Source organism: Zingiber officinale, chromosome 4A, assembly GCF_018446385.1.
Source record: "Zingiber officinale cultivar Zhangliang chromosome 4A, Zo_v1.1, whole genome shotgun sequence".
Taxonomy (NCBI): Eukaryota; Viridiplantae; Streptophyta; class Magnoliopsida; order Zingiberales; family Zingiberaceae; genus Zingiber; species Zingiber officinale.
This window is the reverse complement of record NC_055992.1, coordinates 163,175,996-163,192,860: the sequence shown is the minus strand read 5'-3', so window position 1 is coordinate 163,192,860 and position 16,865 is coordinate 163,175,996. Positions and strand designations below refer to the sequence as shown.

Below are 16,865 nucleotides of genomic sequence, written 5' to 3'. Positions count from 1 at the left end.
AATCCATTTCAGCGTTAACACGGAAAAGAAAAAGTAAGGACGTTATTAATTTTTAAAATAATAATTAATATATAAAAAAAAATATTTATCTCAATTTTATTAAGATTCGACTCAGACCTAACACGATTCAAATTCAGAAAATTTAAATTATCTAATAATAATAATATTCAAATACGACAATCTGATCAGCTTTACGTGATCTGGAAAAACCTTTCATATCCCAATACGGAGTCCAGTTACGAAGCAGGTACGAGCATGGGTAAATTCTAGAACTCGCGGCTTAACCTTTTCTTGGTGCTTAAGACTCCATATATTTTTGTCAAACAAAAATGCTATAAATAATGCAACGTTTACTTTCCTTCGACTCGGAGAGAGACTCAGGGCTTCCGTCGCTCGTCGGGCCGATCCTAGCCATCTCTCAGGTTCGTTATTCTCACTTCCTCCTTGAATCTTTACCTCTCCATCGGTTCGGTTTCTGATTGCCCATCTTTCTTTGTTGATCCGTTGATTATCGTTCCGATGTTTGCTGACCTAATTGTTCTTTGATTCATTTTTTTAATCTTTTGATTTACCAGGATTCTGTTCGTGATTGAGTGATACATGGGTTTCAAGGCGGTTTTTGCATCACTGCAAGATATTTTTCCACAGGTCAGACAATAAAAGCTTCCCTTTTTGCTTCACTGCAAGATATTATCTGTGCTGCTTCATAAATCAAAACAGTAAGTTACTAAATAATTTGAGATCTTAGGTGGACTAAGGTCAATTGAATAGCGTGTGAGTGATTTGATTATGTATATTGGAAACAATTATATGTGAGTTATAGAGTGTTTATTTTCATTGTAAAAGAAAGAGGAGCTGTTTAGATTGTATTAGTCTTTTTTTATTTAATTTCCATTAAGCTGATGTGGTCGTGTATATTGAACCCAATTGATCTTATCATGCTTTAAATTTTTGGATTTCATCATTAAGTTAACGGCTAACTTGATAATGCTATGAAGAAAGTTGCTGAGGGAGAATATTTTCTAAACAACTAATGAATGATTTCAAGGTAATTTGTGTAAGTTCAAAAAATAATTTACTTGGTAAAATATAATGAAATCGAAGTTTCTGTGAGGTCAATTGAACCCACAACCCTTCATATGCCTCCACCCTTTTATAAATGTATAACAAATGTCATGCTTGTACTTGTTGAAAAATATTTTGCAGATATGTTTTTAAGTTACTGATCAAATGCACTTGAAGCTGGAATGAGTTTATTTTTGTAATTAGTTAAATTATTTTGAACGTGATTGTATTTTAAATTTATTTATTGCCTCTAATCTTCAATAACTTTGAGCAATTTATATTTTGAAATTTGGTTTTAAATGTTAGTTAGTTCCTACACTGGCATAAGATTTTGTCGCTTTTGTTAATGTCCTTACAGATTGATCTGCGAATATTGAAGGCTGTTGCTCTTGAGCATCCTAATGATATTGATGCTGCAGCTGAATCTATTCTTGTAGAAATTCTACCCTCAATTGCCACTTCTTACGAATCATCATTCGCTCTACAAGATGCAAATGAAGTGGTTCGTGTCTCAACTTCAGGTAATGCTTCTTTTGTTCTCTGGTTGATGTCCATAAATTTTGTGCTATAAGTTCTAATTCTTTTCTTGCTATACACCTGTTGCAGGATAAAACACGGATTTCCAAATCATTTTATTGTTTTCATGTATTTATACTTTTTTTTTTTATTTTGCAGATGGAAAGGGTAAGCAGCCTATGTTTTATGAACATCAAGAAGAGGAACGAACATCAAATCATCTATCTGGGAATGAGCTTGTAGTTTGGGAAAATACAGTTTCTAGTCATGGTCCAACCTCTGCCTCTGCCAATACAGGGTCATCATGTATTTATACTGTTTTTTTTTATTTTTTATTTTGCAGCTGAAAAGGGTAAGCAGACTGTGTTTTATGAACATCAAGATGAGGAACAAACTTCAAATCATCTATCTGGGAAAGAGCCTGTAGTTTGGGAAAATGCAATTTCTAGTCATGGTTCAACCTCTGCCTCTGCTAATACAGGGTCACCATGCATTGTGGAAACAGATGCTAGAGATCCACAAGTTAGCCTTGCAAGTTACTCAAAGGAACTAGAGCATCCAGCATCAGATATTAATGTTTTCAAGGAACTAAATACAAATTCCAACTCTGAAAGAAATGTTAAAGTGAATGGACTTGATCTAAACCATAGTGGAGTTCTTCCATCGAATCAATTGTTTGAACCGTTTATGGATGCTCTTAATGATATAAGCCAGGAAGATAGTGATCCCCTTGCTAGTTTCAATCTTGCACAGGAAGATGAATCTCCTTTGGAGCAACCTATCATACAGCCATCAATTGAAAATTCACATACTGAGGCTAATGGTATGCATGATAATAATCAAACATCATATGATCAAGATTCTTCAGCCTCTGCTTCATTTAGTTATGACCAACATCCACAATTGAAATCATTGGATTTTGATTTGAATTCTATGTCAAAGGACAAAATTATGTGTGATGGGAGCTACTCTTTAAATGGTTCCTTGGAACAGTCATTTCAAATTGAGCCTCCGAATGCTCAGAACCTCTCTGAGTTGGAATTGGATGATGCTGTTTTAGATTGCATTACCTCAGGTGGAGGTGTTAAAGTTTGTGAAGTAGATAATTCCAAGGGTTATGTTGTCAGTAAGTTTGCCACCATCACAAGTGCATTTGAAAACACACACTCTAAGTGTTCTGAAAAGGATACGACTGAATTCATATCTTATGAGAATGGGTTGCAACCTAATGATGACAGTCTACCAACAACTTTGATTACACGATCAGGCCATTTTATTGACATTGAGTTTCTTGAGGGTATGCTTTCTGATGCTAAAGGCGAAAAGGTAAATCTCAATTCTTTGTATTCTTCCATTCATTCACTATTTCTGTTGACCTGTGAGAAAATGCTCTCTGCAAACCAATGTGTAAACTCTAGTGTCTAGACAAGATAAGTTCTGGCTAGGTGGTTCTAGTTATTTTTATTAAAGTGTATCGGTAGTGTATCTGTCTAGAAAAATGATTCATTTCCTCGGTTTGTTAAAAAATAGTTTAACATGCCATGAGCCATTGATAATGTTCTATTAAAACATTAGTTAATTGTCTTCATTGTAGTTAGCAGGCTTTACATTTTTGTTTAGTAAAATAGCTGGTAATAGCTTCTTATTTGAAATCATCCTTTCAATTTTTGGCCTTCTTAGCCACCATGATCTGTCTTTCTGAATCAAATTGACAGTTTTATGTTTTGTAAAAGTTTCCTTTTCTTAGGAAATCAACATGACAGAATGTGTTATTTCTGTATTGTCGAAATATACATCTTGTAATTTGAATTGCCTTAAAACTAAAAAGTTGTTGCAGGAAAGTTTGTCATCTGCTGTGGAATTAGCTAGTAATTTGATGAGAGATGTGGAGCTACTGGAGGACAGGAGCAAGCATGCTAAAGAGGTGGCTTCTAATGCCGGCCAAGATATTCTATCCAAGGCTGAGGAACTTAAGGTCATGGTAGTACCAGCAAAGGAAGAAAATGATAAGGTCGGCGGCATAATCTGATATGCTGTTCTGGTTATTTATTTCTAATGGTCATTTTATTAAGATGTGTGCTTTATTTTGCAGCTTGCTGGAGTGATTTATGGTGAGAAAGCTATATTAGCTACTGAAGCACAAGAACTCCAGTCCAGACTGCTTAATTTGTCAAATGAAAGGAATAAATCTCTTTCAGTGATTGAGGAGGTTAATTACTGACACTTTTCTCTTGAGTGTATGTATGGTTGTTAGGCTATTTGAATCCTTAAACAAAACTTAGATTAATGCACCTTTTCCCTTCATTATAGTTTCCAATTTATTATAATGATAATAACAACAATACATAGGTAAATGTGTTTTTGAAAATTTTATTAACAAAGCTTCAAAAGGAATCTTCAGAGTTCAGACTGTATGTCATCAGTATTAATACATTAAAAAAATGTTTTATTCTTATCTAAAATATTCAACACTTACTGTAAGTTTTCAACTACTAAATAGGGTAGTCTAGGATTTTAAACTAATTTTGTGTGATTTAAATTTTTTAAATGAACCAAATAAAGCTTTTCATAAATTCATGATTACTAGATATGACATTCGAGAGTGAAAATGTTTATGTCAATGGAATTCTGATAAAATTACAAATTTGTTGATTGCTTCTAAGGCAATATCTTAGTACATATATTTCAAGATTCATTAACTTATTGTGATGTATTCTTCTACCCTAGAAAGATAAATGGAATATTCATACAACATACTTTTTTTTAACAAAAAAGATTTTCTCTTATACTTCATTAATTGATCCATGTTTTATTTTTCTTTCTTGCATATTTATTTTAGTTTTATTAATTGCAGTTATGCTAACGCACACCCATGTTCCTTAGGAAATTATAGTATTCTAAATGTATAAAAACACATTAATTGTTCTCTTATTTGTTCAATTTAACCATCATTTTTAAATTGAGCTATACTCTGCTGAACTATTTCCATGTTCTTATAAAATAATGACCCATATTTGAATTTAGAGGTGGCTTTTGTATATATTGCAGAATGCAAGTCTTTTTTTATACAACTAAAATTGAAGTATGAAATTTACTTGTATTTCAGATTCGTGAAACCCTTGAAATACGCATAGCTGCTATGAAGGAGGAAATTGCAGCAGCTGAACGAGAGAAGCTTGAGAAAGAAGCAGCAGCTCGGAGGGTTCTCAATGAACAGGAAGCCATCATGGCTTCTATAGTGGAAGAATCAAAAAAATTGCAAGAAGAAACAGAAAAGAACTCTAAGGTAATGCTCTATTTTCCAAGCATACAAACAGGAATACATTGAAAGGTTATCTACTATTCTGGGAAATTAGCATAGCTAAATTTTACTTTCCTTTTTTTTTTTTTTTGACCTTTTTCCTACAGCTGAGGGAGTTTTTGATGGATCGTGGCCGCATAGTCGATGCACTCCAGTAAGTTTGGATTCTCATATTTTGTTTATGTTACTAAATGCACAAATATGAGAGAATCATGGTGTCAATATGATTTTTTTGTTTTATTTTTGACAAGTTTGATATGAATAGAAATGAAACTAATTCCATCTCGATGAATAGTCATTTAGGTAGGAGGGGATGCTTTTAGTTCATAGACATAATGGACCACTGAATTTGTCCATATATGAGACATGAGATGGACTGTTATACGATTATTGTCTTATTGTCATTCAACGGTATTGGCTTTTCTTTAATACTATTTGGCAATTGGCATTAGAGTAGGGACATCCACTACGAGAATATCTTCAAGTAGCTACGGAATTCGTGACGGATTTTAATTCCGTTGCAATTTAATAGGATTTTAGCAACTGAGTCAGGATTTATGATTAGTTGACCTATTTTCCAAAATTCACATTAGGGGACACCTTTTTAAAATATAGACTTAGTCTTTATGTTTGTGCGTGGGAACTAACAAGCTTATAGCAGTTCAGCTTAACGCATTGCTTCCTATATGTTTGTACGGGCTCAATTTCAATATCGAGTAGAATTTGAGTGGAGCAAAGGGAGCACCTTAATATTTAAATATAATGGAACTTCACACTTATCTAGAGGTTGGACTAATGAGCCTGGAGATTCTAGCTTCAACATTGTAGAGATTATATCGATCTGCAACTACTTATATTTGCATTTGGTGTTGTCCTTAACCTTCCATTTTAGCTTGCCATTCTAACTGAAGGGATTTAAGAACTGGGTTTGACTTATTCGGATTATTATGTAGAATTATTCAGTGCCTGAGATTCCGTCTAAGTCACATGTCCATGAAGTTTCAATAGTAATTGCACTTATCTTCTCGTTTCAGAGGTGAAATTGCTATAATCTGTGAAGATGTTATGCTGCTGAAACAAAGAGTCGACAGCGGTTTACCTTCTGGTCGATCTGTGCTTGGGATACCTTCCGGCTTGTCTGCTTCGTCGAGCTCATCACATGGTGGGTGCAAACATTCATCGTCGGACGTGCCAGTTCTTGAGCTCGAAGATAGCACGGAGAACCTTTCAGTTCATGACAATATCGCGGCGACACCTTCAAGCGCTGAGGGTGCCAAATATGTTATTGAGCATTCCAACGACGTTGACATTGACTGGGAAATTGTGAAAGATGGTATCTTCCGAATCTTTCAAGAGTAGAGCTATAGCTTGATGCCTTGATACATAGTTTTCTTTTTAAAAAAAATAAATTGTCTTATTTGAGTGTAATTAAGTGTTCTTGTTTCCCAAACTTGCATTATGGCCTGTCATTACGTTTGCTACATGGATGCATATAAAGAGTTTGACTTTGCCATTCATTGGAGCGTTGATGGTAAGTGCAGTGATAAGGTTGTTTAATCGATGTATTATGTCATGCATGCACAAAGAAACGGCAATTTACGAATGGGTCAAAAACGTATTATATTTGGTACACATTTAATTTTCTACTTTTTCTATTTTAACACCCCCATTTTTCTTGCTTTTATTTCCTCTTTCGTATGTATATAATTTCTGTTGTTTTTTTCTTCTCTCTGTTTACTTGCTCTTTCTTTTGTCTACGTGTATAACTGGGGCATGATATAATTTATATCAATTCTCTTTTTCCTGTCTTTCTTTTATAATGATTCTTTTTAGCTTATTCTTTGGATAATGTTTTAATATATCTAGAATAATCAAAATAAGTAATGAAAGATATCATTGTACTTTTTACAGTTTTGACATCTACAAGATTTAAAATGGATCTAATTTTATTTATTTAGGTCTATCAGTGAATTTTGATCAAAATTTATTTATGAATTTAGAGACATCATATTACAATTATTTTAGGTTTTATGGATTTTTGATAGTGGAAGGAGTCCAACGGTATCCTTCATTGCTTATTTTGATTTCTTTAGAGGTGTTAAATTTTATCGAAATAATTAACTAAATCTTAAATCATATGAACTTGATATGATTCTATATCATGCTTACGGGATTTAAGTTTTTTGTTGATTCTTTCAGTAATATTTTAACATTTTCAAAAAAGTCGAAATAAGTAATGGAGGGTACTGTTAATTCCTTGTAGTCTCATAAATTCATAAGACATGATTGTAATCATTTTAGGTTCTATGGATTTTTAAGATTGTAAGGAGGCCAACGATGCCCTTTATTGCTTATTTTGACTTCTCCGGATGTGTTAAAATGTTATCGAAAGAATCAGCAAAACTCTAAACTTCGTGGGTTTGATATAAATCATATCGACCTAAAGACCTCAGATTTCATATTAGGCCAACGTGATTTAGGGTTTAGTTAATTTTTTGGATAATATTTTAACACCTTCAAAAAAAAAAAAGTCAAAATAAGCGATGGAGAGTACCGTTGGACTCCTACTTGCAACCTCAGAAATTCACAAGACTTGAAATAGATCCAATTAGATTTATCTAGATCCATTAGTGAGTTTCAATCAAAACTCACTCATCAACCTATAAACCTTAGATTGCAATCATTTCAGGTGATGTGTATTTATGATACTACAAAGAATCTAACAGTGTCCTCTATTACTTATTTCAACTTTTCTGAATATGTTAAAATGCTATTGTAAGAATCATCAAAAATCTAAATCTCATGGGCCTGATATGAATTATATCAAATCCATGTTGAGCTTGATATGAAATCATATCAGGCCACGGAGTTTAAGGTTTAGCTGATTATTTTAATAATATTTTAGCACATCTAGATAAGTCGAAATAAGTAATAGAGGCAACCGTTGGACTCTTTGTAGCCTTAAAACTCGGATCTATCTAGATCCATTAATAATTTTTGATCAAAATTTATTGGTCGATCTATAAATATCAGATTGCAACTATTTTAGGTCTTATGAATTTTTAAAATTATAAGAAGTCTGTTGTATTATTTAAATCAAGTCATAATTAAGATAGAATATATCCGTATTTAATGGATATGCTTTGAATAAATGAAAGGCTAAGACTAGATCTAGATGCATAATTTTAGGATCGGATTGTTTTTTCTTACTGCTATATAAAGACATATGTATAGCCTATGCTTGGTATGAACTTTTAATGAGAAACCAATAGTATATTAATTCTCTGCTATCTTTCTCTTATTCATCTAAGTGCTATCAGGTGTTTTCTTTGACTCTTCTTCATTTGAGTGTTATCAAAGTGGTATCAGAGCCGGTAACCTTCTAGCTCGTTTTTTTTTGTAGTAAAATATGACAAACAATTTTAATGTTGTTTGGTCTGGTCCCAGATTAGATGGGAAGCTCGATTATAATTATTGGCAGATAATGATGTCTACACATTTAAAAGCTCAAAATCTTTGGAGCTCTATTGATTCAGGTCTTTCAGAAGGAGCCGATGCAAACTCTCAACGTCGAGATCAACTTGCGTTGGGACAAATTCATCAAGGAGTTGATTATTCAATTTTTGGTTTGATTGCAAATGCCAAGACGGCAAAGGAGGCGTGGGACACCTTAAAATTGTCATACAAAGGAGTTGATCGAGCACAAAAATCCAAGTTACAGTCGCTACGAAGGTTATACGATCGATGCGAGATGTCATCTACAGAAACAGTTGAGCATTATTTTTCACGACTTACTGATCTTGTCAATAAAATGAGATTATATGGTGATAAAATTGGAGATGATGCTGTTGTTGAGAAGATTCTTCGAACCATACCATTGAAGTATGATCATGTGGTGGCCTCAATTCAAGAATCACATGACATTGAACTGCTGACAATTGCAGAATTAAAAGGTATGATAGAAAGCCATATTGACAGGATCGAAGCAAAGACGGAAACACCAGCAAATGAAGAAGCTTTAAAGAGTCAGGTTACTCTTAACACGACTGACTCTAGTCAAAGAGGAGGAGGATTCAATAGAGGTCGAGGAAGAGCAAGAAGAGGATATAGAGGAAGAGGTCGAGGTAACTACTCAAATCAAGGAAGAAGTGGAGATAATGCCATGCAAGAGAGGTTTTCGGCTCACTGCTATAATTGTGGAAAATATGGGCACAAAATTGCAGATTGTAGATACAAGAAATTCAACAATCATGGCAACCAGGCAAACATTGCTGGAAATTATGGTGAGGACTCTAATGAATCTGAGACTTTACTTTTGGCTAGTAATAGTTTACCTGCAAATGAGAACGTATGGTTTTTGGATACTGGATGTAGTAACCATATGTGTGGAAGAAGAGAGTTATTCTCGGAATTAGATGAATCAATTCAATCAGAGGTTACTTTTGGAAATAAGACAAAAGTACCAATATTGGGAAAAGGTAAAATTTATATCCAGTTGAAGGATGGTTCTCAAAATTTTATATCTGATGTCTTTTATGTTCCAGAACTTCACCAAAACTTATTAAGTATGGGACAATTATCAGAAAAGGGTTATAAAATATGCATTATTCAGGGGTATTGCATCATAACAGATGGAAATGGGAAGTTGATAGCAAAGGTAAAAATGTCTCAGAATAGATTATTTCCTTTGAAAATTCAGCATAAATTTCTTTCTTGCTTTAATTCTGAGATTTTGGATGATAATTGGTTGTGGCATATGCGCTTTGGGCATTTTCATTTTTCTGGATTAAATTATTTAGCAAGAAAGAAGCTTGTTTTTGAGTTGCCTGATATTGTGAAGTCTAATCATGTTTGTGAGACTTGTTTAATTGGCAAGAAGCATAGAGAACCTTTTCCTGTAGGCAAGTCATGGAGAGCCACAAAACAGTTAGAACTTATACATTCAGATTTGTGCACAGTGGAAGTACCATCACTTGGAGGTAATAAGTATTTTATTACTTTTATCGATGATTTGAGTCGAAAAACTTGGGTTTATCCTCTACATCACAAGTCAGAAGCATGTGATATTTTCAAGCAATTTAAATTATTTGTTGAAAAACAAAGTGGACTTGAAATCAAAATCTTAAGAACTGATAGAGGTACAGAATATATTGTGTGTGATGATTTTTTAAAGAAGCATGGTATTCAACATCAAATGACAGCTAGATATACTCCACAACAAAATGGAGTGGCTGAGAGAAAAAATAGAACTATTATGGATATGGTAAGATGTATGTTGAAATCAAAAAATCTGCCTAAGCATTTCTGGGCAGAAGCTGTATCTTGTGCTATTTATGTGTTGAACAGGTGTCCAACAAGAAGTGTTCATGATAAGACACCTGAGGAAGCTTGGAGTGGAAGAAAGCCGACTGTCAAACATCTCAAGATCTTTGGTTGTTTGGCATATGCACATGTACCAGATAAGTTGAGGAAGAAACTTGATGATAAAGGCGAGAAGTGTATTTTTATTGGTTACAGTGATACATCAAAGGCTTATAAGCTATATAACCCTGAAACTAAGAAAGTTATTATTAGTCGTGATGTGGTCTTTGATGAACATGGTAGTTGGAATTGGTGTATAGAAAAAGAAAAGTCTATTATTGTTCCTGATATTCCTGACGACTTTCTGGATGAACAGCCTACTCAAGATAATGTTCAAGTTTCTGTACAATCTGAAGCACCAACTAGAAGATCACAACGCGAGTGCCGATTACCAGCTCGCTTGCAAGATTATGTGTTAAGTAATGATAATGATCTGTCTGATGAAGAAATTGTTCAGTTTGCTCTTTTTTCAGATTGTGATCCTATATTTTTTGAAGATGCTGCTAAAAAGACTCATTGGTTGAAGGCAATGGACGAGGAAATTCAAGCCATTGAAACTAATGGTACTTGGGAATTGACTGAATTACCTCCAAGAAAAGAACCAGTTGGAGTAAAGTGGGTATACAAGACAAAGTATAAGCCAAATGGTGAAATTGATCGTTTTAAAGCGAGGTTGGTTGCAAAAGGTTACAAGCAAAAAGCAGGTATTGATTATTTTGAGGTCTTTGCTCCTGTAAGTAGACTTGATACAGTACGCATGCTTATTTCACTTTCTGCTCAAAATAATTGGAAACTGTATCAAATGGATGTAAAATCTGCTTTTCTGAATGGCTTCTTGGAAGAAGAAATATATGTCGAACAACCTGCAGGATATGTGAAGAAAGGGGAAGAGAATAAGGTGTACAGGTTGAAGAAAGCTCTATATGGTTTAAAACAAGCACCAAGGGCATGGTATAGTTGTATTGATTCTTATTTTATTGAAAATGGTTTTTTGAGATGTCCTTATGAGCATACTTTGTATGTTAAGCATATTGAATCTGGTGATACACTCATAGTCTGTCTTTATGTTGATGACTTGATTTTTACCGGAAATAACTTAAAGTTAATCATAGAATTCAGGGAAGCCTTGGTTAGTAAATTTGAAATGACAGATATGGGTCTAATGAGTTATTTCCTAGGGCTTGAAGTTATTCAGATGGATGATGGGTTTTTTGTCTCACAAAAGAAATATGCTTCTGATATTTTGAAAAGGTTTAGGATGGAATGCTCCAAACCAGTTCCTACTCCAGTGATTGAAAAGATAAAGTTGTCTAAAGATGAAACTGGTAAGAGTATGGATATTACTGCTTATAAAAGTTTGATTGGGAGTCTAAGATATTTGGTTGCTACAAGGCCAGATATTTCTTTTGGAGTTGGAGTACTTAGCAGGTTTATGGAGAAACCAAAGGATTCGCATTGGGCCGCAGCAAAGCGAATTCTTAGATATGTCAAAGGTACAATTAATGATGGAATTTTGTATTCTACTAATAAAACTGTGGGACTTATTGGATATACAGATAGTGATTGGGCTGGAGATGTTGAGACTAGAAAGAGTACATCGGGATATGCTTTTCATCTTGGTTCAGCTATATTTTCTTGGTCTTCTAAAAAGCAACCGGTGGTAGCACTTTCAACAACAGAAGCAGAATATATAGCGGCAACAAATTGTGCTATGCAAGCAATTTGGCTAAGAAAGATTTTAGATTTTCTACAACACAAACAAGATGGTCCTACGACAATTTTTTGTGATAACAAGTCAACAATTGCATTATCTAAGAATCCAGTATTTCATGGCCGCTGCAAGCATATAGATATCAAGTATCATAAAATCAGAGAATGGGTTGCGGAAAAACAAATCAACATCGAGTATTGTCCTAGTGAATGTCAAGTTGCAGATATCTTTACAAAACCAATGAAGACAGAGATTTTTCTCAAGTTGAAGAAGGCAATTGGGATGGCTAACATTTGTGACTTGGTTTAAGGGAGGCTATGTTGTATTATTTAAATCAAGTCATAATTAAGATAGAATATATCCGTATTTAATGGATATGCTTTGAATAAATGAAAGGCTAAGGCTAGATCTAGATGCATAATTTTAGGATCGGATTGTTTTTTCTTACTGCTATATAAAGACATATGTATAGTCTATGCTTGGTATGAACTTTTAATGAGAAACCAATAGTATATTAATTCTCTGCTATCTTTCTCTTATTCATCTAAGTGCTATCAGGTGTTTTCTTTGACTCTTCTTCATTTGAGTGTTATCAAAGTCCAACATTATTCTTCATTGCTTATTTAGGTTCTTCCGAAATTGTTAAAATATTATTGAAAGAATTAATTAACCCAAAGTCTAGAGGGCATGATACGAAATCATATCAGAGATGTTATGTATGCATGTAAAAGAGAGGTGGTATCTGGTATGTATAAGAGGGTGGAAAGAAATCGAAGAAAGAGTCGAGGAGGGCATACCAGAGAGAGTAAAAACTTAAGTGTGTTTTTTTAGTAAATATCAAAAATAGTGCGTCTTTTAATCAAATTGCAAACCTCCCGCGCTTAGTAAATTGCCGAAGAAACACACAGAAAAGCAAAACAAGCATCTAAAAAAACTAAAGAAATTATCAAAACGCCGTTCGTAAATTTTTTAACAGGCCGTTTTAATTACCCTTGAAATTATTAATATTATATAGCTATATGACGATTATAAAAGTTAACAATTAATTTTTATTTTATGAACACTTATAAGAAATAGTTTATCAGGACAATTTGAAGATCATTCAAATCTTAAACAATATTCTTTAAAAAGCTAACGGTCAGTTTTAATTAAAATTATCCAAATTTAAAACTTATAAAATGTCGTTTTCAAAACAAAGAAAACTCGAAGGATTGAAAATGTTAATTATAGTCTGCCGTTTATTATATTAGAATTAGGTTTTTAAGGATTGTTTAAAAGATTTTTAAATAGTGAGTATTTACGAATTTGTAATAATTACCGCTATTTGTCTAATATCTAAACTCCATTGAATTAATATTTCTATATATATAAGCAAATATATTAGTATCTAGATTAGATTATTAAATTGTTTGTAAATTAATATTTTCAATAAATATTATTTGGAATATTAAATTACTTATAAAACTACAGATATTGATTATACTGTCTGAAATGGTGAAAATTGACATTGATTGAGTTAATAACGGTGATTATAAATTAAATTATACACAGTAGGATTATCATAATGAAAAAATGGCGGCAATCTTTGAAATTTAGCGCGATTGAATTAATTAATCTGTTAAGAAAATGTAGAACTGAACAGTGAGGGATTGAAATTAACTATTTAAGGACCTGCACGAATCAAACTTGTCCCGTAATCAATCAATCAATCGTCATTAATCTTCAATCCTGATTCATTCCCTTCGATTCCATCGGCGATCGATCGACATGGCGACGAGTTTGAAGAAGGGGAGCAGAGTGGAGGTGATCCAGCGAAACAGTTCACGCTGGATTCCTCCCTACTCATGGCACTGCGCCGTTCTCCTCACCGTCATGAATTCCCGCCAATTCATCGTCAAGTACGATGACTCCAAGATGGGGCTGCAGTTCGTGCCGAGGGACTGGATCCGCCCTCGCCCTCCCCCCTTCGTCGGCCGTTTCCCGTGGAGAGCCGGCGACATGGTCGAGGTATTCGAGGACTACGCGTGGTGGCCGGCCAACGTCGTCGACGTAATAATTAATGGTGCTAATCGGATCATTAGCGTTTGGCCCTTGAACTCAATGAGGGAGATCCGAGCTCGCCCTTCCAAGATCCGGCTGAGGAAGCAATGGACTCAAGAACAGAACTGGTCGATCATCGATGAGTTTACGGTACATACGCACGCATGCTACCTACCTGCAATTAATTTCTTCTTTATATATATATATATATATATATATATATATATATATATATATATATAATTTATGAGATGGTTCTTTGATTAATTATTATATATATATATTTATTATTTTTTTTATGCAGAATTACGAGTATCGATTGGAGACGGAGGAAGATTTTCCTTACGGTGTCGGCGGCGGCAAAGCTCCAGCGTGCGACGACAGAGAGTCCTGCAATACCACCGGCCGGAAAAGGAGGAGATCAACCGACGAGGAGGAGGAGGAGGAGGAGCTCCGGCAGCGCCTACGACGAATCACTGTCTCGCTGCCTTCCCCCGCTTCTTCGACGGATTACGACTCCAGCGATTCATCATCGTCTTCCATGGATGATTCCCCATTGTCTTCCGTCGATAGTTCGAAGTCTCCGTTATTTTAATTTCATTCTTTTAATTTTTTTTCCCCATGTTCATCCGCCTGCTTGCGTGCAGATTATCATGACTTTTTCTATTTCTTTTTCTTTTTCAGTTTGTTTTTGTAAGACAATTACAAACCACTATTAAACATTGTTGGAAAATCTAGTTCATTTATTATCTGGCTCTACTAGTTTCCCCTTATCTTAATTATCTCGTTTTTTTTTAAAAAAGTATTATTATAATAATAAATAAAATAAATAATTTTATTTAGTAATATATTTATTTGTATTAAATAAATAAATAAATTTCTAGATAAGATTATTAGCGCGATCAAATTATACACACTAGTATTAGCATAAGATACTGAAAAAGATGGCGGCAGCCTTTAAAATTTAGCGCGCGATTGAATTAATCCGTTAAGAAAATGTAGACAATTTCAAGTAATTTAAAACTATTTAAGTAGCTCACTCTCACTGAATGCACGAATTAATCAAACTTGTTCCGCAATCAATCAATACTCGTTCTTCAATCTTCATTCTGTAATTCCATTCCATCCATCGACGACATGGCGACGAAGTTGAGGAAGGGTAGCAGAGTGGAGGTCATGTTCCAAGACGCCGACGATCGCCCCATGCCGCCGTATTCATGGCGCCGCGGCGATCTCCTCTCTTTCAATTCGTGCCAGTTCATTGTTCGGCTCGATGACCCCCAGGTGCCGGTGCAGTGCGTCCCCAGGGACTGCATCCGCCCCCTCGCTCCTCCCTTTGTCGGTCGTTTCCCGTGGAAAGTAGGCAACGTGGTCGAGGTCTTGGAGGACTACGCGTGGTGGCCGGCTATAGTCGTCGGCGTGGATGTGCATCGTCGGATCTTCAACGTTTGCCTATGGAACTCGGGGAGGGAGATTCAAGTTCGCTCGTTCAATCTCCGACAGAGGAAGCAATGGATTCACAAACAATGGTCGCTCGTCGATAAGTTTGAGGTACGCATCCATTTTTTTTTTTTAATATATAAATCACGAGATCGATCGATCGATCGATCAATCAATCAATTGTGTTACTGATATTCATAATTTGTTTTTGATGCAGAAGCATGAATATCGATCGGGAGCGGAGGAAGAATTTCCTTTCAGTGGCGGAGACAGAGCTCCGTCGTGCGCCGCCGCCGATACAGAGTCCTGCAACGTGGTCGGCCGGAAGAGGAGGAGTCCGATCCAAGGAGAGGAGGAGGAGCTAGGCCAGCGCCGGAACCGACGCCGAGTCAATTTCCGGGTTCCCGCTCCGTCTTCTTCGACGTCTTCTGTCGATAGTTCTCCTAATCCTAATTAGTTTAGTTAACACAACTGCGCTCTGTTTGCGCCTTCACCCTCCGGTTTGAATGCAAATTGTTTTTACTTTTTTTATTATTATTAATTTCCAGTTTTTAAAATTTTTTTAATGGAAATTATTAATTATTATTTTCTTTTTACTTTTTTCCATTTAACTTATATTATATTACTACTATTTAAACTGTTACAGAAAAAATAATTTTGCAATGGAGCTTTCTTATTTTCGGTATTTTTAATGGTAAACCGTATGTTTTGAAAAACTTAAAATATATGGAGATTGTTTTGCTTATTTTTTTTTATTATATTTTAGAAGTTGAAATAAATAATAGATATCATATTTGAATCTTTTGAAATATCATAAATTCATAAGAATTTGAACCTTTTGAAATATCAAAAATCTACACGAATTAAAATGAATGCAATCAGAACTTTCTAGGTCAATCAGTAGATTTTAACCGAAATCTACTGATGGATCTAGAGACCTTATATTAAAGTCATTTCAAGTCCTGTGGATTTTTAAAATTACAAAGAATTCAAATATGCTATTCATTGTTATTTTTGACATTCCTAGTGGTGGACCAAAGGTTTTGAAAAAACTTAAATCACTTTTTTTTCTATTGTTAGGTCTGATATCTCCCATATCAAGCCCACATTATGAAGAGATATCTCTTCGTATCAAGCCCAATAATAAAAAAGAAAAAAGAAAAAAAGGGGAAAAAAAAAGAGAAGAGATTTAGATTTTTCAAAACCTCTTGTCTACCATTAGAAATGCTGAAAATAATAATGGAGAGTATATTTAGACTCCTTGCAATTTTAAAAATCTACAGGACCTGAAATGACTACAATATGAGGTCTTTAGGTTGATCAGTGAATTTCAATCAAAATTCACTGATGGACCTAAAGAGTTCCGATTGTACCCATTTCAATTTTTGTGGATTTCTAAAATTACAAAGAATCTAAATATGCTCTCCATTG

The 16,865-nt window shown here is 34.5% G+C and overlaps 2 protein-coding genes across 5 annotated transcripts; both read left to right on the top strand.

Annotated features, from left to right (window-relative positions):
• The first annotated feature begins 295 nt into the window (after window positions 1–295).
• Window positions 296–6,399, top strand: LOC121972187. 4 transcript variants are annotated; one of them, XM_042523872.1, is made up of 10 exons: window positions 296–422; window positions 576–648; window positions 1,424–1,586; window positions 1,741–1,749; window positions 1,925–2,907; window positions 3,410–3,592; window positions 3,674–3,790; window positions 4,688–4,867; window positions 4,990–5,036; window positions 5,917–6,399. In XM_042523872.1, the coding sequence occupies exons 2-10, from the start codon at window positions 601–603 to the stop codon at window positions 6,239–6,241; spliced, it is 2,055 nt and encodes a 684-aa protein (XP_042379806.1). In that variant the 5' UTR covers window positions 296–422; window positions 576–600; the 3' UTR covers window positions 6,242–6,399. The 4 variants fall into 4 exon arrangements, with proteins under 4 accessions (XP_042379806.1, XP_042379804.1, XP_042379803.1 ...); XM_042523870.1 differs by having other exon boundaries at window positions 1,741–1,845; XM_042523869.1 differs by having other exon boundaries at window positions 1,741–1,851.
• Window positions 6,400–13,721: 7,322 nt separating this feature from the next.
• Window positions 13,722–14,691, top strand: LOC121973026. Its single transcript, XM_042524623.1, has 3 exons — window positions 13,722–14,144; window positions 14,299–14,573; window positions 14,679–14,691. Exons 1-3 carry the CDS (start codon window positions 13,722–13,724, stop codon window positions 14,689–14,691), a joined length of 711 nt encoding a protein of 236 aa, XP_042380557.1.
• The last annotated feature ends 2,174 nt before the right edge of the window (window positions 14,692–16,865 follow it).